The 25,949-nt window shown below is 40.9% G+C and overlaps 1 protein-coding gene across 1 annotated transcript; it reads left to right on the top strand.

Annotated features, from left to right (window-relative positions):
* The first annotated feature begins 1,631 nt into the window (after nucleotides 1-1,631).
* On the top strand, nucleotides 1,632-25,449 carry LOC310762212 (cytochrome P450 2J2-like). Its single transcript, XM_083612906.1, has 9 exons — nucleotides 1,632-1,992; nucleotides 7,336-7,498; nucleotides 10,706-10,855; nucleotides 18,711-18,871; nucleotides 19,872-20,048; nucleotides 21,990-22,131; nucleotides 23,178-23,365; nucleotides 23,838-23,979; nucleotides 24,682-25,449. Exons 1-9 carry the CDS (start codon nucleotides 1,825-1,827, stop codon nucleotides 24,867-24,869), a joined length of 1,479 nt encoding a protein of 492 aa, XP_083469032.1. The 5' UTR covers nucleotides 1,632-1,824; the 3' UTR covers nucleotides 24,870-25,449.
* The last annotated feature ends 500 nt before the right edge of the window (nucleotides 25,450-25,949 follow it).

The raw sequence follows: 25,949 nt of genomic DNA, 5'->3' as shown, positions 1-25,949 counted from the left end.
CGTTGTTGAGATTATTGCGAATACCGTCAACGCAACGTTGACAAGCCCAGTGCCAGGCTTGTACAAACAAAATCATTTGATGAGGCTGCAGTACAGTGCGGGCCAACAACTTAATGTCTTCTGGTATTAGATTTTGTTGGAAAAGGGTACCGAAAAGTCCCAGGGTATAAGGGGAATGCAAGCCATTGTCCCGGACAGAGGAATACAGTTCCTTTATAAATCTCAAATCAAACTGTTCGTGCCGAGGTGGCCCACCTGCCGGAGCGGCAGGAACAAGGACAGGAAAAAGATTTGGGGTGGCAGAATCAAAAGCCAGCAACGGAGCAGCGGCACGGAGAGATTCTTGAAGAGGAGTGGTAGTGGGTGGTGTAGAAAGCGAAGGAGGTGGTGGGACAGGAGGAGCCGAAGGAGAGAAATCCGGCGGTTTAGGAGGTACGTAAATCGGTGGTTCCGAAGAAGGCAACGTGGGATACAAAGACGAAGGAGGAGCCGGGAGGATAGGTAAAACAGCCGATGTGGCAGCCAGGAGGATATTTGCAGGAGTTAAGCTTGACATAGCTTTGTAGACTTTACACCAGGCATGCAAAACTTTGACATCAATTTGAGGATGGTTGTGGAAAAAATGTCCTATTTTTCCCCAGTCTTTTAGGTCCCATGTGCCATCCTGGGGGTACCAGGGGCAGTGAGTGTCCAGAGCTTCTATAAGTGCCTTAAGATCGGCATCCAGAACCACAAGGTTGTTACTGGCCAGGAGAAATTTAAGTTCATCAAAAAATTTCTTCTGCGGTGCAGAAAGAGATTGCCCCATGATAGCGAGAGAAGCGGAAAAAAAGAAGGCGAGCACTCACCGGGATCCACAGAGGATGAGAGGCGCCTGAAGCCCTTGCTGGGCGAGGTGAGTGCTGAGAGGTTCGCAGCGTCACGAAGTCCGGAATCAAACACACGGGGCACCAAACGACGAGAGCCCGCTCGTCATCAGCAATAATCAGTCTCACGCCAAGATGGTTTTAGAGAGCCTAACAGCCAACAACAGCCTCAGGAGCTGCTGCAGCTCAACATTTATTAAGAACAGTAAAAAACATACAACATTGTATCAGTCGGCAGATAAAGACAATACCATACATGGGCATCACACCACCATCAGGCTATGCTACGTGGACCAATCATTGAGATCGCATGAACTGTCCACGCGCTGTTCATGCTCCAAGCAACGTCTCTTGCTTGAACCCTGTAATAAACTTTCGCCCATGTGCTTATGCATAAGCAACCATTTCCCTACACAAGTGCTCTGTGGAAGTAGCAATTGTACTGCACTGTGGTTCGATTCAACTGCAGGTAGAAGTTTGTTGGCTTTTGCAATTGTAATGCATTTACTATCCTGGCCCTCATTGCTGGATTAATAAGAGCTTGAACTCAGAGTTCTTTCTGAAGGCTTTGACGCCTACATCAGATTGGTACCTTCCCAAGGCACAGGTTACAAGGAGTAGCAATTCCACAAGAGGGAAAGATACCCATATTAAATACCAGATGACTTTCGGGGTACTGGAAGTAGATCACAATCTCTTGGGAGTTCAATGTGCCTGATATAAAGCACACTTCATCACATCTGTGTGATTGCACTAGTGTTTGATTGTATCACATTCCAAGGCTACTTACAAATGGTGTCGCACCCATTGTTGCTTATTTGTTTTTAATAACCGAGCATATAAAAACAGAGAGTACTGCTGATGTCTTTGATGAAAGCAAAAACTCCTTAGAGAAAGAGAGTTGAACCTGACCAGGCAACCTAGAAAAAATTAAGGAGAAAGAGACAGCAAGAGAAGGATGGAGGTATGGGCACTTTTGATTGCTCTGCTGGTGGCTGTTCTGATTCTGCACTACCTGAAACAGCTCTGGTCACACAGGCATTATCCTCCAGGACTTCTCCAGCTTCCTCTCATTGGAGCCATATGGAGGTTTGGATTCAAGATTGATGAAAATACTCTCATCCAGGTACTTATTGCTTAGTAATAACTCAGTCTGATGCCAGCAATTGTTTTATCTATTTCCCCCAACAATTGTGATATTTCAGCTTCAACAATGGCATGGGTTAAAATGGTAAATGCCATAAGCCTCCGTTGTCAGAAGCTGTAAGCAATACAAATAATAGTAATAATGTAAATAGTATTATTATTAATATTGAAAAGCACAAAACCATATAAAAGTTGAAAATACGCATTAAAACCTACAGATCAAAAATATTTATTGTATACTGTTAAACTGAGGAAGGAGGAGAGAACACCTTCAAAGGAAGAATGCTTTATAAAAATCTTGGAATATGCAGAGATGGCAAAAATTGATAAAAGATACAAATTTAGAATCTTTTAAAGAAGATTAGAAAACCTTTCCGGTCTATATAAAAAGTTATTTCCCATATGCAACGACCACAGCGGGGTTTAAACTGTAAGAAAACAGCAGAATATATTAAGAAACATGTTAGAGAGGATCAAATTAGATAAGATGGAACTTTAAAATGCAATAGTATGTAATTCGAGTTATAAACATTGATATTGGGTGAGTGGGAAATCACTTGTTTTGTTGAATTGGAATATAGTGGTACCTTGGGTTAAGTACTTAATTTGTTCCAGAGGTCCGTTCTTCTTTTTTTTAAAAAAATAATTTTTATTAAATTTCCAGTTAACAAACCAATCATATCACATTAATTCCAAATTATACCAATACATAATAAACTCCAAATATTTAGCCGAATTTTAAATTTTTTTGGGGGGTACCCATGCTTCGAGTTCAGAAAGGGTCCAATCATCTCATATTTCTGCTGCTTTGATGTTCACAAGTCCCATCTTTCCATCTCTTTGTTGTTATCCTTTACAAATCCCGTCTTCCAATCTTCTTGCTGTTATCATTTTTCTTCTTAATAACCTCTGAGTTATCTCCACAAGCGAGTTGAAGCAAACATTATTATAGTCCTGTGTGGATTTTCACGCTGATCCAAAAGTCTTATTCAAATGGCAGGCGCCATTTCAGCAGTTCCCATAAAATACAGTCTAAGCGTCTGCACATTAACTTTCCCAGACCAGTTGCTCCATAAATCAGCCTTTCCAGGGGAGTTCTTGCCAAATCAAATGTAGAATTCAGATATGATAACAGAACAGTGGCTCCTTCCCCCTTTGACTTTAAATCTTGCAACAAAGTCAGTCTCATAATGGTGGTTCCCAATTAGAACTGCGTCATCCAAAAGCCTTTTGTTACCTTTTCAGATCTTCCGCAAAACAGAGCCTTTAGTTGATAATTTTATTTCCACAGTTTATTTTCCCATCTCACTTGCTATCAGTCATGTGGCGGTTCTTCTTGGGGAGGGATTGTTAGGTAAATCATATTGAAAAAGTGAAAAGTTTTCCCCCCCTTTCCGATCCGTTTCAACATACCAACATAGTTGTGATTCTTTGATGTAGTCTTCTGTTCAGTCCAACCCGTCACTCAGCTTCTCAGTGGTCGATTTAATTAGCAATCAGTACACCCTTTCCTTCGCTCGAAACATGTGCATTTACTCTTCTCCAATTATTTATCTTGAGCAATGCAACTAGGATCACAATCAGAAGTAGCGTCCAGGAGATCCAAAAACTCACTCGAGGACTTTCCGTCCAGTGCCCCCACCCCACCCTTCTTTCGAACTCGGGGGTGATTTATTGGCAACTGCGGACGAGGCAGCATTTTCCCATCCCCTGGGAAAACTCGGGAGGCTAATTTACTCCCATCATTAGCCTCTTAACCTGTCCGTTCTTACCCTGAAACTGTTCTTAACCTGAAGCACCACTTTAGCTAATGGGGCCTCTTGCTGCTGCAACGCCGCCAGAGCATGATTTCTGTTCTCATCCTGAAGCAAAGTTCTTAACCCGAGGTACTATTTCTAGGTTAGCAGAGTCTGTAACCTGAAGCGTATGTAACCTGAAGTGTGTGTAACCCGAGGTACCACTGTATAATTGTTGAGTAACAAATGTAACTTTCTATATGGAAAATTTCTATATTCCAATTGTTTTGTTAATTGGAACATTATTATTATTATTATTATTATTATTATTATTATTATTAACCACCCAATAAGACGCGCCCACAGAAAAAAATCAGGTTTTAAAAGGGCATAGGATGTCAATGAAATCAACCAAAGGCCTAGTTAAAAAGGAAGATTTTGCCAGGTGAACTTCCCTGGCGAGAGAATTCCACAGATGGGGAGTCACTGCAGAGCAGGTCCATTCTTGTGTTGCCACCCTCTGGACCTCTTATGGAGGAGGAACACAAGGAAGGGCCTCAGAAGATGATTTCAGGGTCTGGGTAAGATCATATCGAAAGAGGCGGTCCTTGAAGTATTGTGGTTCTGAGCCATTTAAGGCTTTCTAGGTCAAAACCAGCACTTTGAATTGGGTTCAGAAACTAATTGGTAGCTGGTGCAGCCGGACCAGGAGCGATGTAATATGCTCTTGTTCCGGTGAGCAACCTGGCCGCTGAATTCTGCACTAGCTGAAGTTTCCGAACTGTCTTCAGAGGCAGCCCTATGTATAACACATTGCAAGTAATCTTACCTTGAGGTTACCAAGGTTAAGAAATGTAACTTTCTATATGAAAAAAGAATAAAATATTATTACAGAAAAAAGACAGACCACAGCATTCATTCACAGCAGCCTCTCAACAGGTACTAACCTCCATGCCCTATTCAATCTTTTTCACTCAAACCAGAAGCACTTATAAAAAACAAATTATAAACTAAAATACCAAAATCTTCTTAAAGGATCTCTACGGTAAACTAGGGTTGCCATTTTTTAGGAAATTGTTGAGCTTTTTCCATTGGGTTGCCATACATCTGTGTGTTCCCTGACATTTTGCCGATTCCTGTCAGGACATGTCAGGAATTTTCCAGATGTATGGCAAGCTTACAGTAAGTGCTAATCTCCAGGTAATACTCTCTCCAAGATTACAAGGGCAGGGCTGTGAAATCTGCTTCAGAGAGTCATTTAGAAAGCCGTGAAACTAATTTCACTTGGAAATGAAGTCTTGCTACCACTTACAAGTTGACCCATAGAAAATACAACGTTTTATGTTGCCTTGTGTTTTCCCCTGATTTCACATAGCTACCGATGCTGCCATTATCCTACTTTGTATGGTTTTGTGCTTTTCAGTATTAATCAGAATCTTGCCCCTTTATACTAGTTTTAATGTGTGTCGTTCCATAGCTGCTTGTTGAAGGACACTTATCTCCAAAACACATTGTGTAACACAAAAAGCTGAATTAATAAAACAGCTTATTACAGTATGCTCTTGATCTTGTCCTCCTTTTGTTCTATTGCATGATGCAACATGGCCTAGAACACGTATGCCCAACTTTCAAGAGACTGAGATCTACTCCCACTATAAAAAAAACTGGTGGTGATCTACCAAATTTGTTGAGCTTTTTTAGGGAGCCAAAGTTCTTGAGCTTTGCGGAGGGTTCGGGGGGCCCCCAAGATCTACCACAGACACACCGCAAACTTCTAGTAGATCACGATCTACCTGTTGGACATCCCTGGCCTAGAATGCTGTGTACTTCTCCCCTTCCAACAGACAGAAGGGGAACAAGTTCAATTGCAAAGAAGCAGGAGCACATCAGCCTTTCTCAACAGCAGCTCACGTGTAACCAGAGAAGACAAGAGACAAACAGAACAGGCACCTTTCCATTGCCTCCTCCGCAAGCATTAACGCTTTGTCAGACCATAGTTTAGTTTATTTGTTTGTTTCTTAAATACAATTATGAGCCTTTTTTCAGCAAAAACTCTTCAAAAAATACAAAATTACTCAACCATCGGATATGAACATATTAACTTTTAAAACATTGGAATTGGTAATATTCTCTAGCCCAGACATGTATCATCTGAATTCCTTGCCATATATTTGCATGGTGGTGATGCTCCTGCTGTGACCCAACGTGGGTCTGAAACCTGACCCAGGGCTCTAACCCAGCCTATGCCAACCTGGTACCCTCCAGATATTTTGGACTACAATGCCCATCTGCCCCAACCACCATGGCCAATAGTCAGGGATGGTGGGAGTGCTAGTTCAAAAGCATCTGGTGGGCTACAGGTTCCACATCCCTGCACATACAAAGATTGTGGCAAGATCATTTTCTGGCAAAGATTTATAATAATAATAATAATAATAATAATAATAATAATAATAATAATAATTTATTTGTACCCCGCCCATCTGGCTGGGTTTCCCCAGCCACTCTGAGCGGCTTCCAACAAAGATGAAAGATACACTAAAATGTCACATATTAAAAACTTCCCTGAACAGGGCTGCCTTCAGATGTCTTCTGAATGTCAGGTAGATGTTTATCGCTTTGACATCTGATGGGAGGGCGTTCCACAGGGCGGGCGCCACTACCGAGAAGGCCCTCTGCCTGGTTCCCTGTAACTTGGCCTCTCACAGTGAGGGAACCGCCAGAAGGTCCTCGGAGCTGTACCTCAGTGTCCGGGCAGAACGATGGGGGAGGAGACGCTCCTTCAGATATACTGGACCGAGGCCGTTTAGGGCTTTAAAGGTCAGCACCAACACTTTGAATTGTGCTCGGAAACGTACTGGGAGCTAATGTAGGTCTTTCAAGACCAGTATTATATGGTCTCGGCGGCCGCTCCCAGTCACCAGTCTAGCTGCCACATTCTGGATTAGTTGTAGTTTCCGGGTCACCTTCAAAGGTAGCCCCACGTAGAGCGCATTGCAGTAGTCCAAGTGGGAGATAACCAGAACATGTACCACTCTGGCGAGACAGTCTGCAGGCAGATAGGGTCTCAGCCTATGTACCAGATGGAGCTGGTAAACAGCTGCCCTGGATACAGATTTGACCTGTGCCTCCATGGACAGCTGTGAGTCCAAAATGACTCCCAGGCTGCGCACCTGGTCCTTCAGGGGCACAGTTACCCCATTCAGGACCAGGGAATGTTCCACACCTGCCCGCCTCCTGTCCCCCCAAAACAGTACTTCTGTTTGTGCATCTTCTTGTCTGTCGCAGGAGGGCTGGTTACTATGAAGTGTCTCTGCTGCTCTGATCCTAGGCAGAGGCAACATGGGTAGGAGGGAGTAAAACAAATGGGTTGGAATTATGGAAGGGAGGGAGGAAGGAAGGAAGGAAGGAAGGAAGGAAGGAAGGGGAGGGGGAGGAGGAGGAGGGGAAAGGATGATAGCAAGAGAACTGCACATAGTGAGAAACTGCAGAGGTGAGGGAGGATGACGTTCTCGTATTAAGTTGAAATATCCAACTGCATTTTTTGAACACATCATTCCTCTCTTCTCTTTTGACCCAAATGGTAGCTGGGAAAGCAACATGGAAATATTTTCACCCTATGGATAGGACATCTACCCATTGTAGTAGTGTCTGGATTCCAAGCAGTGAAAGAAGCGCTCATTGACCACTCTGAAGAATTAGACGAGCGACCAGAGACTCCTTTCCTTAGGACTCTGATAAAAGGAAAGGGTAAGTAGTGAAGAATAAGAATTTCTACTGGTATTTTCTGAAGATGAAACTTTTAAAGGGCTGTCCAGAAAAACAGAACAAAGGTTCTCTATTACTGCTGCAACACAGCCGGAAATGCATTACCTAGGAGCCAACACCTAGGGGCTGAGGTCATTCAGAGTGGCTAGTTCTCATGCTATCAAATGACACATTTGTTTGGGTCCTTGAAAACCTGGCTTCAGCACATGTGAAGATTTGATTGATTATGACATCTCTAAGAAACACAACACACTGCTTCTCTCAACAAGCTCTTCCAACATGTTTTGGGCATGGACTCATGTGGCAAATATAACATGTGAACTTTGCAATCACATAGTTACTATCATCATTATACATTATGAATTGCTTCTTGCATGTATATCTCAAGGCAACTTACAGAGATATAAAAACAGTTTAAACTATGAATAATCATAGTTTAGAAGTCCCGGGTCCTAAGTAAGTCAGATTATCCTCTAACAGGACCAGGGCCTTCTCAGTGATGGCTCCGACCTGGTGGAATGCTCTGTCCCATGAGACCAGGGCCCTGCAGGATTTAACTTCCTTCCGCAGGGCCTGTGTTGTAGTTGTTGTTTAGTCGTTTAGTCGTGTCCGACTCTTCGTGACCCCATGGACCAGAGCACGCCAGGCACTCCTGTCTTCCACTGCCTCCCGCAGTTTGGTCAAACTCATGCTGGTAGCTTCAAGAACACTGTCCAACCATCTCGTCCTCTGTCGTCCCCTTCTCCTTGTGCCCTCCATTTTCCCAACATCAGGGTCTTTTCCAGGGAGTCTTCTGTTCTCATAAGGTGGCCAAAGTATTGGAGCCTCAGCTTCACGATCTGTCCTTCCAGTGAGCACTCAGGGCTGATTTCCTTAAGAATGCCTGTAAGACAGAGCTATTCTGCCTGGCTTTCAATTTGAATTTAGCCTGGTCTTTTATTCCCATTCCTCCCCTCCCCTCCTCTTTTTATGAAGACTACCCGCTCTGGGATCCCACAGCTAATTCTCCCCTGGTCTCCTCTCTGGCCCAAATAGGACTAATTTAGCCAGCTAGCCCTGGTGATCATCTAATGTTTATTGGCTGGATTTCCCCCCTAAATTGATTTTTGAATTCTGAATTTCTTGTTATTCACGTTTTATACTGTATTTTATGCTGTTTTTTGTTGCATCAATTAAGTGTTTTAAATTTGTTGTTAAGCGCCCTGAGCCCAGTTTTCTGAACTGGGAAGGGTGGGGTATAAATAAAAAAAATATTATTATTATTATTATTATTATTATTATTATTATTATTATTATTTATTATAAAAGGTTTTAAAACAGTACAAAAACCAACAACAACTAAATATGGGTTAAAACAATAAAAGGTATACACCTATTGAAGTGACCTTTGTACATGACTGGGAAAGCTTGTTGGGGGGAAAATGTCTTCCTTTTTTGGGGGAAAGTGCAGAGTCATATTCTGAATGCAGTTCCAAAGAACAGGGACATTCACTCTGAAAGACACAATGTGAGCTACTGTGGGGCTGGCCTGCCCAATAATTCCTATCACTAACTCCGCAGTTTATTACTGGTGCTAAGGGCTCCTCCAGAAAACGTTTTTTAATTGCACATTCATAATGATTTGTGCTCATAATACTTTCAAGGTGGTTATATCCAACTCCATTGTCAATACTATTTATGCCTGCAAAGATTTTGAGGTGATCATACAGTTTCATTTCCATTCTGTCACATCCTTTAACTTTCTGCTGAAAACTACAAATGCACAAACTTATTTTTGTCCCACTTTTGTTGCAATATACTTTCCCCAGACAGAAATAATGCAGTAGTGTTCAGGCAGCGTTGCAGAAGAATTAACAAAGCAGAATATATCCACCATTGATGCATTACGTCTTGTCAAAAATATGGTGCAGAATTCACCCTCAGTTAAAAAACCCAAACCTGTCTAGCTGGACCAGTAGAAGTAGTAACTGGTTGACACCACACATTATATCCTTAAAAACAGTGTCGAAAAATTGGCTGAATTGGGTTTGTTTGGTTTTCCATACTTTTTATTGAAACTTTTCAGAAACACTAACTAAGCAAACAAACAAAAAAAGTAAAAGAGAGAAAGAAACGCCAAGCCCTGTCTCAAAGGTAGATCTTAACTCTTGTCTCACATAGAAGGGAGTGGAGCCTCCCAGCTCTCACCTGGGTGCTTCCCTTTCTTCCCCCAGTCCCCCACCCTGGGAGATCTTTCCTTCTCTGCCTCTCACACAGGGTCTTTCACCAGCCGGCTATCACCTTCAAGTGTGCACCCAATAGTCCTCCTCCATTCCAGTATGGTGACTTTCTCTCCCCAAAAATTCCAACCGTTCCTCCATGTTTTTTTTTATAAAAAACAAATTCTTCATTTCTATTTAAACAGGAATCTCTGCACTGTAGTCATATACAGTGGTACCTCAGGTTAAGTATTTAATTCATTCCGGAGGTCCGTACTTAACCTGAAACTGTTCGTAACCTGAAGCACCACTTTAGCTAATGGGGCCTCCTGCTGCTGCTGCGCTGCCAGAGCCCGATTTCTGTTCTCATCCTGAAGCAAAGTTCTTAACCTGAAGCACTATTTTTGGGTTAGCGGAGTCTGTAACCTGAAGCGTATGTAACCTGAAGTGTATGTAACCTGAGGTACCACTGTACAATATTAAAAAATAACCCATAGTTATTTACTTGTTGTATATTCATTATTTTACACCCAGTTTTATATCTTGTGATCCCATTTCCTGTAGGCAGTGATTTTCCATCCTAATTTAGCAAGAGAGAAAGAAAAAACCTCCTTCCATTTCCACCACTTCCATTCTTTTCCCAATAGCATCACCAGAAGCTTGATAGATAGAAGTGAAATTTGATCGTGATGGCCTTCCATGGAAAGATCTAAACTTGTCGACATCACACTGTATCAGATACCAGTTTTCTCTTCAAAAATCAAAACGGTAGAGCTGTCAAGAAATCTCACTTTTTGCTGATACTGTAATGTGAGCATGCCTGTGACGTCATTCTGAGCGTCTGTGCATGTGTGAGCAGCAAAACCCTGAAGTAACCTGTTCCGTTACTTCCGGGTCGCCGTGGGAGGCAACCTGAAAAGATTTAAGATTTAACCCGAAGCGACTTTAACCCGAGGTATGATTGTTGTTATTTCTCACTGATTTTCCATAGGTATTGCATTAGCAAATGGTCACACCTGGAGGCAACAGAGACGCTTTGTTGTAGTCACTCTGCAGAAGCTGTGGCGGGAAAAGAAAGGCATGGAGCACCAAATAGCAGAGGAGGCCCATCAGCTCGTGGAGGCTTTTGCACGTTCAAAGGGTATGTGATGCTAAGTGATGGTGCTGAGCTGGCATTTGGAGATATATTTGTGTCCTACCTTTGTCCATTTTTTTCCCCATTTCTTTTTATTGAATTTCACTTAGATAACCAAAAGAGAAAACAAATCAACAATTTCAAAAGGGATATCCAAACATAACATAAAAATAACATCAGTTTCCGTTACAGTTCTTTGTCTTCACACTTAAATCTTTATATCTTTAAATATTTAAATCTTTCCTCTACACACCTATTGACCTCCATCCCTCCCGATTTCAGGCTTCTTAATAAAAATACTTTCTTTTTCCTGCAGCTGATAATTGTTAATGGTTTACACATCGTAAGATCTATATCAAACCTGCTATAGTTTTTAAGTTTCTATAATTCCCTTCAATGTATACCATAAATTTATTCCAGTCACTAATAAACTTTGTATTTTTTTGGTTTCTGATTTTTTGTGTCATTTTTGCTAATTCAACAAATTCAAATAATTTTATTTGCCAATCTCTAATCGCTGGGGTGTTTGGACTTTTCAAATTTTGTGCAATTAATATTCTAGCTGCAACTGTAGCATACTGGAATAATGTCTTATCTTCTTTTTTAATTTCATCCCCAATTATTCCTAGTAGGAAGGCCTCTGGTCTTTTGGGGAAAGTGTATTTAAATATTTTTTTTAACTCATTATAAATAAGTTCCCAAAATTTCTTCATTTCTTCGCATGTCCACCACATATGGTAGAAATTGCCTTCTTTGATTTTACACTTCCAGCAGGCCTTATTTCCTGTTCTATACATTTTCCCTAATTTTGCCGGTGTGATGTACCACCTATACATCATCTTTTCCAAATTTTCCCGGAGTGTGACACATGCCGTGAATTTCATTCCACTAGTCCATAATTTCAACCACTTATCATATTCTAGATTGTATCCCAAATCCATTGCCCATTTTGTCATGACCTCCTTTATTTCTTCATCTTTGGTGTCCCATTCTAATAATATGTTATACATTTTGGATAATAACTTGGATTTACCTTCAATTATTTCTATCTGAAATTTAGATTTTTTCTCGTTCATCCATACTTTTTTTATCTTCCTTCCATGCTGCATTTATTTGATGGAATTGCAGCCAGCCTGTTAATTTGTCTTTCAACTCCTCATATGTTCTCATCTTCCATCCGCTTTCTGATCTTATCAGTAGGTCTTCATAGGTCAATCTTTCTCCTTCCATATTTGCTTTTTTGGTAGTTAAAATGTCGATTGGCGATAACCACCAGGGTGTTTTCCATTCTAAAAGTTTTTTTATTTTTCTCCCAAACTTCATATAGTGGCCCTCTAATAATATGGTTTGAAAAACCTTTGTGTACCTTTTCTTTATTTAGCCACAAATAGGCATGCCAACCGAATCTATTGTTGAAGCCTTCTAGGTCTAGCAGGTCAGTGTTTTCCAAATTAATCCAATCTTTGATCCAACAGAGGCAGGAGGCCTCGAAATATAATTTCAGATTAGGTACTGAGAATCCCCCTCTTTCTTTCTGATCTGTATGAAGTTTAAATCTAATTCTCGGTCTTTTCCCTTGCCATATAAATTTTGAAAGAGTTTTTTGCCAATCTGTAAACATTTTGGAGCCTCTAATCACTGGGATATTTTGAAACAAAAATAACATTCTTGGGAGTATGTTCATTTTTATTGCCGCCATCCTTCCCGTCCACGAAAGTTTCACTCTGTTCCACGTATCTAGATCTTTTTTAATCTCCTTCCATGTTGTAAGATAATTATCCTGAATTAAATTTATGTTTTTTGTAGTTAGCCAAATTCCCAGATACTTTATTTTTTTGCCACCTTAATTCCATTCTGTATCTCCAATTTTTCTCTTTCATCTTTTCCCAAATTTTTAGTCAGCATTTTTGTCTTTAATTTATTTAATTTGAAACCGGATAGCTTGCCAAATTCTTCTAACATCTCCAAGGCCTTACTAACACTTTTTTGCGGATTTTCTAAGGATAACATCAAATCATCTGCATACGCTTTTAGTTTATATTCTTTCGTTCGTATTTTGATCCCTCGAATCTCTGGTGTTACTCTTATTTTATTCGTGATTACCTCTAGTACCATAATGAATAAAAGCGGGGATAGAGGGCATCCCTGTCTTGTTCCTTTTTCAATTTTAAATGAATTTGTTAGATTGTTGTTTATAATCAGTTTAGCAGATTGATTCGAATAGATTGCCTTTCTTCCTTCCATAAACTCGCCCTCTAGCCCTGCTTTCTCCATACTTTTTAGTAGGAACTGCCATGAAACATTGTCGAATGCCTTTTTGGCATCGATGAAAATCAGCGCCGCAGGTACTTCATTCTTACATTCCAAATATTCAATGATGTTTATGGTATGCCTTACATTATTTTTAAGTAACCTATTTGGAAGGAATCCTGCTTGATCTTTATGTATTAGATTTGCTAGACATTTTTTAAGTCTACTTGCCATCACCTCCGCGAAGATTTTGTAATCGTTATTTAATAGTGATATGGGTCTGTAGTTTATAATATTTAATTTATCCATGTCTGGTTTAGGGATCATCGTAATGTGAGCCTCTTTCCATGTCTCTGGTGCCCTTCCTCCTCTTAATATGTTGTTCATGATGTCACATAGCACTGGCGTTAGTTGGTTTTCTAATACTTTATAATATTTGGCTGATAATCCGTCCGGTCCTGGGGCTTTCCCTGGTTTCATCTTCCTTATCGCTTCTTGGATCTCTTCTGCTTTTATGGGGTTATTTAATTGAATTCTTTCTTCCTCTGTTATGGTCTTCCCGCAGTAATCTTCTAGATATTTTTCTATTCGGGTTGTTTCTTCATCTTCTTTTTTGTACAACTTCTCATAGAACTTGAGGAAATTTTCCTTTATTTCTTTTGGGTCTTCTATCAATTGCTCCTCTATTTTTATCTTGTTTATCACGTTTTGTTTTTGCCTTCTTCGCAATTGCCAAGCTAATAGTTTACCTGTTTTGTTAGCTGACTCGAAATATTTTTGTTTCATTAATTTAATTTTCCATTCAATTTCTTGACTTGTTAACATTGAATACTGTGTTTGTAACATTTTTATTATTTGTATGTTTTGTTCATCTTTCGGATTTGTTGTTAATTTTTTCTCACATTCTCTTAGCTGGCTAAGAATTTCCTCTTTCTTTTGTTCTCTTACTTTCCTCTTATAGCTGTTTTGCTGAATAAAAAACCCTCTTAAAACCGCCTTACTGGCGTCCCAGACTATGTCCATACTTGTTTCTTTATTAAGATTCAGGCTGAAATAATCTTTTAAGGTGGCTTTGGCTTTTTCAACAACATCTTCACTCTCCAATAGATATTCATTCATTCTCCATCTGAACCCGCCCTGTGATATGCCTTTTATTTCGAAAACTATCGGGTTATGATCAGAGAGGGTTCTAGGTTGGATTTCACACTTTATAGTTCTTAATGTAAGTTCCCTTGAGACCCAGATTTGATCACTTCTGCCCCAGCTCTTATGTGGCTCTGAAAAGAAAGTGAATTGCTTCTCTATTGGGTGTTTGTATCTCCAGATGTCTATTAAATCTAAGTTTTCCTCCAAATTATTAAAGGATCTTGGCAGTTTCCCTTGGTTACGTTTTTTCTTTTCTGATTGTCTGTCTATTTCTGGTTTCGGCACTCCATTGAATTCTCCCACTAATATCATCTTGTTACACTCTAACTCCAGTAAAATTTGTTCCAGTTTCCTAAAAAATTCCGGTTTATTCAGATTCGGGGCATATATGTTTATCACATTAAGTTTTTCACCCTGGAAGTTAATTTGTACCCCCAAAATCCTTCCTTCATCATCTTTACAGATCACTTTGGGTTCCCATTTTTCTTTGACGTATATCGCTACCCCTCTTTTCTTTTCCGCAATAGAGTTTATAAACTCGACCCCCAGCTTTTTGTGTATCAAAATATGTTTATGCTTTTTAGTCACGTGTGTCTCCTGTATGCAAATTAAATCAAGATTCTTTCCTTTCCGAACATTCACAATTTTATTCCTTTTGGTTTTTTCATTCAAACCGTTCACATTCCACGACAAAACTTTCAAATTCATTATTATGACTACTTTCCAATTTACAGACAACTAATAATTTAAATTCGAGTGGTTTTGTTTTCTATATTCTCTTCCTCTTCTTCTTCTTCCTCTTCCACTGCTACCTCTTCCTCTTCTTCTTCGTCTACTCCTTCTTCCCTTCCTTTATCTTCTTGTTCTTTTCCTTCCTCTTTTTTCCTTCTTCTCTCCTCTGGATCTCCATTTCTTCCTTCATATCTCTCTTCTACTTTTCCAAGGTCTTTCTCATATCTACGCAAAAATTTCTTCACTTCTTGGGTCTCAGTAATCCTAAATCTTTTATCTTTGTAAAAAAAGGAAATCCCTTCAGGGAACTCCCATCTGTATTGTATGCCATTCTTTTTTAGAACACTTGCCAGCTGTTTATAACCTTCCCTTTTGCGCAGGAGTCTGGTTGGTATCTCTTTAAAGATGATGATTGGTCTGCCATCAATTATTAATTTCTTTTGATAGCTTATTCTTAATATCATATTTTTCATCTCTATCGAATTGAATATAACTAGGCAGTCTCCTGCGACTTTTTTGATTTTACTTGTTTGGTCCTTGTTTTTATTCTAAAAGCGTTTTCCATCGTATATGCAACCTCTTCTTCTTTCAGTTCTAACCATTTCGCTAATTCTTTAGTCATTTTTTCTTTAATATTTTCATTTATTTCTTCTCCTACTCCTCTAAATTTCAAATTTAACTGTTTTTGTTTCATTTCAATCATCGCTAAATTGTCCAAAACTTGATCTTGATTTCTATTCAGTTCTCCTATCTCATCCTTTATCCTATCTGTCTCCTTTCTTTGTTCTTTCATTTCTTTTTGTATTTTTTTATTTGTTTCTTCCATAGTCTTTGACCGAACTGTCAAGTCTTTAATTTTACTTGACAGTTCTCCTACTGCTCCCTCTATTTTCTTATCTATCAACTCATGCATCTTTCCTAGTTTTTTCTCCATATGTATTTCACTCTGTTTGAATTCCTCCTTTATTTTTAACCATAGAATATCTAGGTCCTTAATTTCTTCTTGTCAGGATGTTTTCCTATCCGATGGTGTTCCTTCTATCTTTTTTCCGTTTTCCCCAGACATTTTCTCCTTCTCCAGTTTTTTAATTAAATCTCTTGCAATATTTGTTCTCTCCCCTAGAGGGCGCACAGTCTAAACCAATTCTAATTAATTATCAAACAGTATGTTCAAAGGCACTTTCTTAAACACTCAAATTGCAAATTTTAACCATTTAGAGTCAAAAAGGATACGTATAGAATGATTCTGTAAGTGTAATAAATCAAATTATTCTCAGTCCCTTTAGGTTCCTACAAATACACTAAGATGTTATTCATACAAAATTAACTTATAAAATTTCCAACTCCAATTCTAAGATCCCAGATATCAGTTAATTTCCCAAATTAAAGACCCAGTTGGTAAACTTACAGTCTATAAACTCCAAATTTGGATAGGATCCAACATAACTTCACAATTAATACAAGTTAAACCAAATTAATTCAATAATAAACTTATTAGGAGATTGTTAATTATGTAGAGATAAAGGCCTTATAAGAAGACCGTTGATAACATATTAATCTTACAGGGAAGCCTTTATAATGAAGGAAAGAGCAAAAAACAACAACAACAACAACAACAACAACAACAACAACAACAACAAACAAACAATAAAAACAGCAACATAAATTTAACGTATATCTGATTTTTGTTTTATATAGAGGCTCCCTGTTCTTTCTTCTATTTGAACTTCAGCCACTTGGTCAGCTTAGTCCGATTCCAATATTTCGCCAGGAGAGTGCGTCAGTATTTAAAGATTGGTCTAAATAGATAAATCTCTGAGGCCAAAGAGAGGGCAAAGAGCATCAAAGCAGTTCGTAGAGAGAAAAAATATGGATAGATAAAAAATAAGAAATAAACACAATCTCTAATATACAGTCTGATGGGCTCCACACAGTTAGGCCTCCACAAATAGGAAAAAGAGGGGGAGAGAGTTATTTACTTAACTTCTAAGTTCTATGCTCTTCAGCCACTTGCTGGCTTAATCCAATATTGGGCTGTAATTAAAGAAGATCCAGAGGTCCAAAAATCCAAAAATCAAATGCAGTCCATCAGATGAGGAGGAATATATCCCCCAGGGACGCGGGTGGCGCTGTGGGTAAAACCTCAGCGCCTAGGACTTGCCGATCGCATGGTCGGCGGTTTGAATCCCTGTGGCGGGGTGCACTCCCGTCGTTCGGTCCCAGCGCCTGCCAACCTAGCAGTTTGAAAGCACCCCTGGGTGCAAGTAGATAAATAGGGACCGCTTACCAGCGGGAAGGTAAACGGCGTTCCGTGTGCTGCGCTGGCTCGCCAGATGCAGCTTGTCACGCTGGCCACGTGACCCGGAAGTGTCTGCGGACAGCTCTGGCTCCCGGCCTATATAGTGAGATGAGCGCACAACCCTAGAGTCTGGCAAGACTGGCCCGTACGGGCAGGGGTACCTTTACCTTTACCTTTAATCTTAAGTACACCCCTCTCTGACTCAGTTCAAGTATAGTTCAGTTCCAGAAAGATCCAAATCTCCAAACCTTTAAGAGTCCGGGGTATTCAAATTTTAATCCAATCAGTCAAAAGGAGGAAGTAGGTGTTCAAATAAAAATTTGTCTATATCCCTGTGAGCTCAGTTCATGAAGAATTCCCAACAACTCAGAGAAAAGAAGTAAAAAAGAAATCAAAAATCCAAGTTCTTTGAGGGGGGAGGAGGGGGTTAGTATCCAGAGTTAAAGTTTAAGAAAAGGGAAACAAAAATTTACACTCTTGCTTAATCAATTGCCCAAGCTGTACTATACAGAGTTCAGTATTTAAGACAAAAAGGGCAATGAGTGGAAGTTATTATTTTGCTTTAAAGCCTTTGTTTTATTTCGTCCTTTCTCTTCTCCCCTCCTTCCCCCTTGTGCTTCCGTATTGGAGTTTAAGGCTTCAGAGTATTTGTCTCTTTGTAACCACTCTGTTCAGTTCATTCTCTTGTTTTTAGTGTCTCCCCCCCCAAAAAGATACAAAGTCTCTAAAGGTCTTTTTCGTTACTTTTATGTTACTTAGTTTCCTTCGCCTCGCTTAAAGATTGCTGAGGACTTTCACTTTTCTGTTTCTACAGCGGGTGAATAGCCACCTCCTTTCTCCACTCTTACAACTATGTATCCTGCGCCATTTTCACTCCGAAAAACGGGTCGGGTTCCTCAGTTGAATCCTTTTACATCCAGATCTCACTTAGTGTATAATCAAAAATTTTAGCGCAAAATTACTCCAAAAACACTAAGGGTTCTGCTCTTAAAGTTACGGAGGTTTGTTGCTTTTCCAGTAGGAGCTAGAGGCATCGCAACACGGGGTCCGCAGAGCTTACCATTCGCATTTCTCAGTCCCGTCGTTCTCGAGTCCTTAAAAAAAAAAACCCGAAAAAACATCGGAACCACTCCAACGCTGCTGGATTGCTTATCCCTCAAGGGTGTCCCCCTTGAGATTTTGGGGGTCGCAGTGCCTTTGCGTTGCCCCCAAGCCCCCGTGAAGCTCGGAAAAGCTCTCAGCGGCTTCTCCGCGCTTCCTGCTGCTTGCGATTCCAAACCGGAAGTCTACCTCTGTCCATTTTAGAAAGGAATGTGATATGCTTTTCTTGGTTCCTAATGGAGATTCCAGCGGTTTCTCTTGGCCACCATGAAATCCCACTCTCAGTATGAACTGGACCAGCTGAGCTAACATTAGTATAACTTTATTTTGCAGGGCAGCCACTTGACCCCTCCATGCCCATCGCTACTTCAGTCTCCAACGTGATATGTGCTGTGGCTTTTGGGCACCGGTTTGCTCTTGACGATGAACGGTTCCAGAAGCTGATAGAAGCCATAGAATTTATCCTACAATTTATATGTAGCTTTGGTTATGCTGTGAGTAGTCATTTCCATTCCTGCCAAAGGGCTTTAATACCTCCCAAGGGCTTTAATACCACAAATCAATATTCTGATAGAGGGTTGGAGAAGTGAGATCAGGTTAAATTGATCTGAGATAAGGGCCACTTACTATCTCACAGCCTGATCCATTGCTCATGATTATCATTGAGATAAAAAACACACCAAAACCCCCCATAAAAAAACAACAAAAGAAGACTTTGTCCACCACAGGAGACTCTTTAGAGGGAAGATGGGACAAAAATGGAAAAATGACCTTCAGAACAGGTCATCTAGAGCCCACCAAAGGGAACAGAGGTGAACAAAATAATCTTCTCAAGAAGGGAATTACATAGTTTTGTTGCCATCATAGAAAACTAAATGTGTCTACTCTACACCCACCTAGCAGTGGCAATCATGATGGCGTCCATGGTGAGGCCCCTGCAGCCACCACTTGGCTGGAATTTTTTTTTAATGAAAGAGAGACCAGCAACTCAAGCACTATCGCTATTGCTGAGGAAAGCAGCCCCCTTCTGGATGATCAGCTAAACCCTTTCCTCAAATTTAAGTTCAGTTCTCCACATTTCTACATCCATTCCTAATCTGTAAAAAAAAAAAAGTACTCATGAAACTTACCGTACTTGAATTTCCCCCCATCGCTATTCTCCACCCACCTCCACCTACCACAAACGGGCGCTAACTTGTTCCAGGAGGGGTCCCGTGATTGTGCCCAGTTTTGAAATTACGCCGGGGAGCTGGAAAAATATTTTGAGCCATACTTTTCTTTCACATTTTCAGCTAGGGATAATTCACAGAATCCAATCATTGTGGGATTCCAGAGAAGCTATAGACACCTTCCTTCTTCTTAGTGAGACTCAAACTAATATGCTAGCCCTGAAGAATAATGCAGATCATGTTTTATAAGTGCAATTCCAAAGCACAAATGGTTTGAACAAGCTTCCTCATGGTAATGGCAGCATTTCTGCTATCTTTCCTTTAGCTTTATGAAATTCTCCCATGGCTCATGAAACATCTCCCAGGACCCCACAAGAAGGCCCTGTCCTGCACAGAGATGGTGCGTTCATTTGCAAAGGAGGAGATAGAGAAGCATAAGGAGAATCAGTCTCTGCATGATCCACAGGATTTCATTGATTTCTATCTACTTCAGATGGAGAAAGTAAGTATCTGCTTGAAACCGAATGCTGCTCATCCCAGGAGTCATTATATTCCATGTTATGAGTGAACAGAGAGAGGAGCTGAGGGAAGTCTGGGGGGGGTGGGGGTGGGAGGGCTGGTTTTCTTTTCGGGGAGGGGAAAATAGGGGGGGAATGAGGATGATATGTTTTTGATTAATTGTTATGTTGAAATCTTTAATAAAAAATAAATAAATAAATATAAGTGAATACTAATCTCTTGCCAGGACACCAATATCTCTCTCTGCCCCCCCCCCCAATTCCCTCATAGTCATTTTAATTGCTAAAGTGAGTTGACATCCTTCCATAGGCATCTACTAAAATAGCTAGGAAAGGATAGATATTTTCATGTACAAATGTGAATGCAAATGAGTATCTGCTTCAAAACTGTAGGCAGCTCATTCAAGGAATCATTATATTCCCTGTTATATGTGAATACTAATCCCTTGCCTGGAAACCAGTACAGTGGTACCTTGGTTCTCAAACTTAATCCGTTCCAGAAGTCTGTTCCAAAATCAAAGTGTTCCAAAACTGAGGCATGCTTTCCCATAGAAAGTAATGGAAAACGAATCCATTCCAGACTTTTATAAACAACCCCTAAAACAGCAATTTAACGAGATTTTTTCTATCTAATGAGGCCACTGATCCATAAAATGAAAGCAGTAATCACTGTACTGTACTATAAAATAAATAAAACAGTATTGTGGATGATAAAAATTAAAATTAAAATTCTTTCTTACCTGCACTGATGATAGTCATTGTTTGGATGGTGGGTTTTTATCAATTTCTGTAGTCACACAATCAATCAATCAATCAATCATAAAATGAAGAACAAGCTACAGTCACAAAAATGAAAAAGCCACACAAACAAAAATGCAAAAAAATAGCAAAAACAAAAGGACCAAATATAAGCTCCAAATATCACCTCATGACACTTCAATTGGAAATGGAAGGCTTTGATTACAATTGGGGGGGGCACAAATTCGCAGCACAACAGTGAAAATGGAAGCTCAGGAGCACATTCAGCTTCCGAAGCAAAGTTCGTAAACCGAAACATTGACTTCCAGGTTTGCAGCATTCAAGTTCCAAGTTGTTTGGGAACTAAGCTGTTCGAAAACCAAGGCACCACTGTATCTTTTTTTCTGAATCTCAGTTGAAAATCGCATTGAGTTCCCTCCAAATATTTCTCATAGTCAATTTAGTTGCTCAAGTGGGTTGATATCCATCCATAAGCAAATATAGAAATGTCTAGGAAATGTGAGTGCAAAGGAGTGGAAACTTAAGTGTATTATGGGGTCTTCCTTTGGAGCATTTTATAGCTTGATGTTTATCTGACATTCAAATGTGGACTGAGAAAACGGATGAGTTTTTTGGAAGATGCCTGTACGTGAATTTGTTTTATGTCTGTAGATCAGTGCACACTGACCAATGAACAGTCTTCACAGTAAGGCTCTGTTCTGATGGCATGAGTTGTCATGGCAACCGGTAAATTAATTCTTATCTGCTGCAGCTTTCATCCACCTTTACAGCCGTTGTAACATACCGCTTGTTATCACCCACCTGTTTTGCCGTTGATGACTTCTTGGGTCATTCTTTGTCTAGCTCCTCCCCTTTGACCTTACTGCCTTGGGTGACCCAGCTGGGAGTACGAGATTCCCAATGGCTTCACTCACAAGGGTCATAGGAATGTGCAAGCCCACTCACCACGAAAAGGTGATGATCCAGCGAGTGAGGGCAGCAACAGTAAGGGGGGGTGGCAGCAGCTTCCCATTTCACCTTAGGCACTATAAGAGGACACCCCACCTCTCATGAAGTATGTGTGGCCACCCTGGTATGGTAATAAGTGGGGGAAGGAAGATAAAGTGCTGAAGGACAGAATGTAATGCATGTAAATGACATGTCACTTTCCCCATTTTCAACAGCAGAGCAGGAATGACCCAGAGTCCACCTATGATGAAGAAAACTTGGCCCAGTGCATTTTTGACCTCTTTGTAGGAGGGTCGGACACAACTACGTGTTCTCTGAAATGGGCACTTCTCCTCCTGGCAAGTCATCCAGATATCCAAGGTGAGAGAGGAGAGCCAGGGCTTCTCTTGACCACTAGGGTGGAGCATAGTTCTTTAAAGGTTTCATAAGGAAGCCTACAATAGTAGGGTTGGAAGGGACCCTAAGGGTCTTCTAATACAACCCCCTGCAATGCAGGAATCAATGCATTCCCCCCTCCAGTTTGATTCCATTCCACAACCTGTTTTGTTTTGCAAATCTGCTAGCAGTTTCTTTATGCAGCAAATGTACAAGAATGCCACTGCTGTGAGATAAGTGACTGAGCCTCATTCCTGCCTCTCCGTGCTCCATTACATGAGGGATGCGGGTGGCACTGTGGTCTAAAGCCGTGAGCCTCTAAGGATTGCTGATTAGAAGGTTGGCAGTTCAAATCCATAAGACAGGTGAGCTCCTATTGCTCTGTCCCAACTTCTGCCAACGTAGCAGTTCGAAAGCATGCCAGTGTAAGTAAACAGGTAGTGCTGCGGTGGGAAGGTAATCAGTATTTCTGTGTGCTCTGGCACTCATCATGGTGTCCAGTTGTGCCAGAAGTGGTTTAGTCATGCTGGCCACATGACCCCGAATGCTGTCTGTGGATAAACACCAGCTCCCTAGGCCTGAAAGCGAGATGAGCGAAGCACCCCATAGTCTCCTTTGATTGGACTTAACCGTCTAGGGGTCCTTTACCTTTATCTTTATATGAGTGATGCTAGCCAAAGATCAGACGAGGAAATGAGTATTAGTGAAACTAAGTAGGAAATATTGAGGGCTGGGGGTGGAGAATGAATATATGACAGCCTTTGATCCCAGCCCTTCAGCAAATCCAGCCAGCTCTGGTAACCAGAAACAACTGCGATGAGCTTCACTTTCAGCCTTTTCACACCTGGGATCTAGAGTGGGGAAGAACCATGTACACAGACAAGCTCTTTGGAGGACCAGGTGACCTAAAAATACAAGAAACTGGGACTCATTCACAGAGATTTATGGAATATGTTCAAGGGAATTAAATGTCCATCTGAAATAAAATGCAGTATTCACAATAAAACTTCTGTTTCCATCATTCTCTTCAGATAAAATGCACAAGGAAATAGAAGATGTCATAGGTTCTGCTCACTCAATCTGCTATCAAGACAAGAAGAAACTGCCCTACACTAATGCTGTGATTCATGAGATTCAGCGCTTTAAACTTGTCGGTTTTTTTGGGTTCCCTAGGCAATGTGCAAAGGATTTCAAGCTGTGTGGTTTTCTCATTCCCAAGGTATAACAGTGTGATATAGCTGCACTCCTGTAGCCCAAGAGCAGCAGAAGGTTTCATATTGAGAGATGCAGCCAGCCGTACAGGAACTTCCTGTCTAGTCAAAAATCTGAAGGGCAAGAGCAGGAGCTCCATCTGCAGACATGTTTCACCATCAGCAAGTGCCATTCCATGGGGCAATTGTGGCAGGGGAGAAGCATGTAGTGGCCAGAGGTCTCAGCCTGCTTGTGAGCTATCATTTTAAAAGAGGTGGGGGAAATTCCTCTTGTGTTCCTGCCTTTATAGAAAGTTTTTACAGTGATGAATACAAAGCCACTCACCAAAATAATAATAATAATAATAATAATAATAATAATAATAATAATAATAATAATTCAGATCAGTCTCTGCAATGATTAGTCTTGGGATAGTGTGGGACAATAAAAAAAAAGTATTGATGTGAATGCATTCCAAGTCACTTGTTTCTTATTTGCAGGGGACTGTTATTGTTCCCGATCTGCGCTCTGTTCTTCTTGATCCAACACGATGGGAGACACCTGCAAAGTTCAACCCAAATCATTTTTTGGACAAGGATGGACAATTCGTGAACAGAGAAGAATATCTCCCATTTGGTGCAGGTAAACACAGAAGACCAAGCTACGTTGTGATCTGTAGATGTGCTTACTGGTCTGCTTCCAGGAAATGACATCATCAGCAGCACAGGAGGGAGTGGGCACTGCTGGTCAGCAGAATGGGGCAAAGCACTGGCAAGTTAAGGGGATCTCTAGGTTGGTGGCTTGGGACCCACACATGCACATACACTTATGTGGTCTCCATCTGCACCTCCCTACATTTGCCACCTGAAATATACTCAGAGTCGCAAAGTGATTTCATGCTCTTTATTCAGCTCATAGTGGTGAGGAGGAATGAATGAAAGTCCCCTCAAAGTATCTGCTTTATATACATTATTTACACAATGGGCTGCACATGATTGGCTAATTCCGGAATTCTACTGTAAGCCAACCAGGTTGTGGATTCACTTCTATCTGGAGCATGATTGGGTGGTTCCTGCCAACCAATCATACTGCTGCATTGTTCTAGGACCAATCAGACTGCTGCATTCTGAATCCTATTGTTCTAGGACCAATCAGACTACATAAGTATAACAAGAAGAAAGGAAGGTTAGCACTGACCAGGCTAGAAAACTGACAGCAGCCTTGATGTTTTCCCTATCCTAACTGTGTCTATTTTGCCAAAGTGTTATGCAGAATGCTTATAGCTACAAAGCAATGAACATGGGAAAGTAAATTATTGCTGCCTTCTTCTTGTCCCATCCTCAGGGGCTCGCATTTGTTTGGGAATGCAGCTGGCAAAGATCGAAATCTTCATCTTCCTGACCAGCCTGCTGAGGGCATTCAGCTTCCAGCTACCAGAAGGAGTCAAAGAGCTCAATCAAGAGGCTATAATAGGGGTTATAGCACATCCCCAGCCTTATAAACTCTGTGCAGTTCCCCATTGCAACACATAAGAAAATAGGAAAATATTAGGGGCTGCACCCCCTGCTTCCTCCACTTAGCGACCCCTTGGCCACTCCTGACACATGAACCCCCTAGCATTTCCCCTTCTCTTCCCATCTCATCCTATGCAGCTACTGAGGTCTCTTTTCACCTTCGCAGCTCCATTTCTGAAGCCAATTCTCTCTTATTTTCTGCAGCTCTGCTTTGCATCTGTTTTCCCCTTCACCCCATCTCCTCCTCTTCTTTAGGTCCTTTTCATGCCCCAGCTTTCATCTTCATCCCTCTCCTAATGCCTCCTTACTCCCTCCTTTTTGACAACTTCCTTTGCATCCCCATTCTTACTCTTGCTCCCTTTTCTCCTCCCCCTCCCCTTCCTTTTCTCAAATCTCCCTTACACACACATTCCCACACCTCCTCCTCTCTCCCTCTTCTGCAGCCCCCTTCTAACACCCCCCATGCTATGTTATTGTATCTTTAAGATGAGTAGACTCCTAAGAGCAAGGCTATCAGCTTCTCCAGTTGAAGAATGTTAAGTTTCTTTGATGGATACTGTACATGTGTGCTTGTTAATAAAATATCTCTTCTAAATCACGACATTGAACCCGGAACCCGGAACGCGGACCACACAAGGTATCAGGAGTGAAATAGGTTGTGTGGAGGCACTATGCAATATTTGAAGTCTTCACATCCTTTATCACAGTTAAGGAATGGAAGGGGGAGAAGTTTGAAACAGACGTTCCCCTGACTTCCACTAGCCTTTCCTTCAATGGCAGAAGTTTGAGTAAAATGGAGATGGTGGAAAACTGAGATAACTGTGGCTTTAGGAATAATGGAGGGATGGAGGAACACTGAGCAATTGGTGTGTTTGTATGTGTATGTGTGTTTGTATATATAACATTTTAACAAGGAGAAACAGCAGAGATGGGTACAGAAGCAACCACCCAAAAGCTAAGAAAACAGAAGAATGAAATGGAAAGTGGAATTGAAGAGGACAAAGAGACTTTGGAAAACAATATGGCTGAACAATATGGCCAGAACAGAAGGATGAAATGGTGGAGCTGGAGGCAACAGATGGTGTCATGAAGAAGTCC

The sequence above is a fragment of the Podarcis filfolensis genome (genome assembly GCF_964270895.1).
Source record: "Podarcis filfolensis genome assembly, chromosome: 5".
Classification (NCBI taxonomy): Eukaryota; Metazoa; Chordata; class Lepidosauria; order Squamata; family Lacertidae; genus Podarcis; species Podarcis filfolensis.
Note: the sequence above shows the minus strand (reverse complement) of the source record. Positions and strands in the feature narration are given on the sequence as shown.

Coding starts and splice junctions, on each gene's coding strand:
- LOC310762212 (XM_083612906.1), top strand. CDS start 1,825: ATGGAGGTATGGGCACTTTTGATTGCTCTGCTGGTGGCTGTTCTGATT. Junction 10,856..18,710: donor GGCTTTTGCACGTTCAAAGG/GTATGTGATGCT, acceptor TTTATTTTGCAG/GGCAGCCACTTGACCCCTCC. Junction 22,132..23,177: donor AAGTCATCCAGATATCCAAG/GTGAGAGAGGAG, acceptor CATTCTCTTCAG/ATAAAATGCACAAGGAAATA.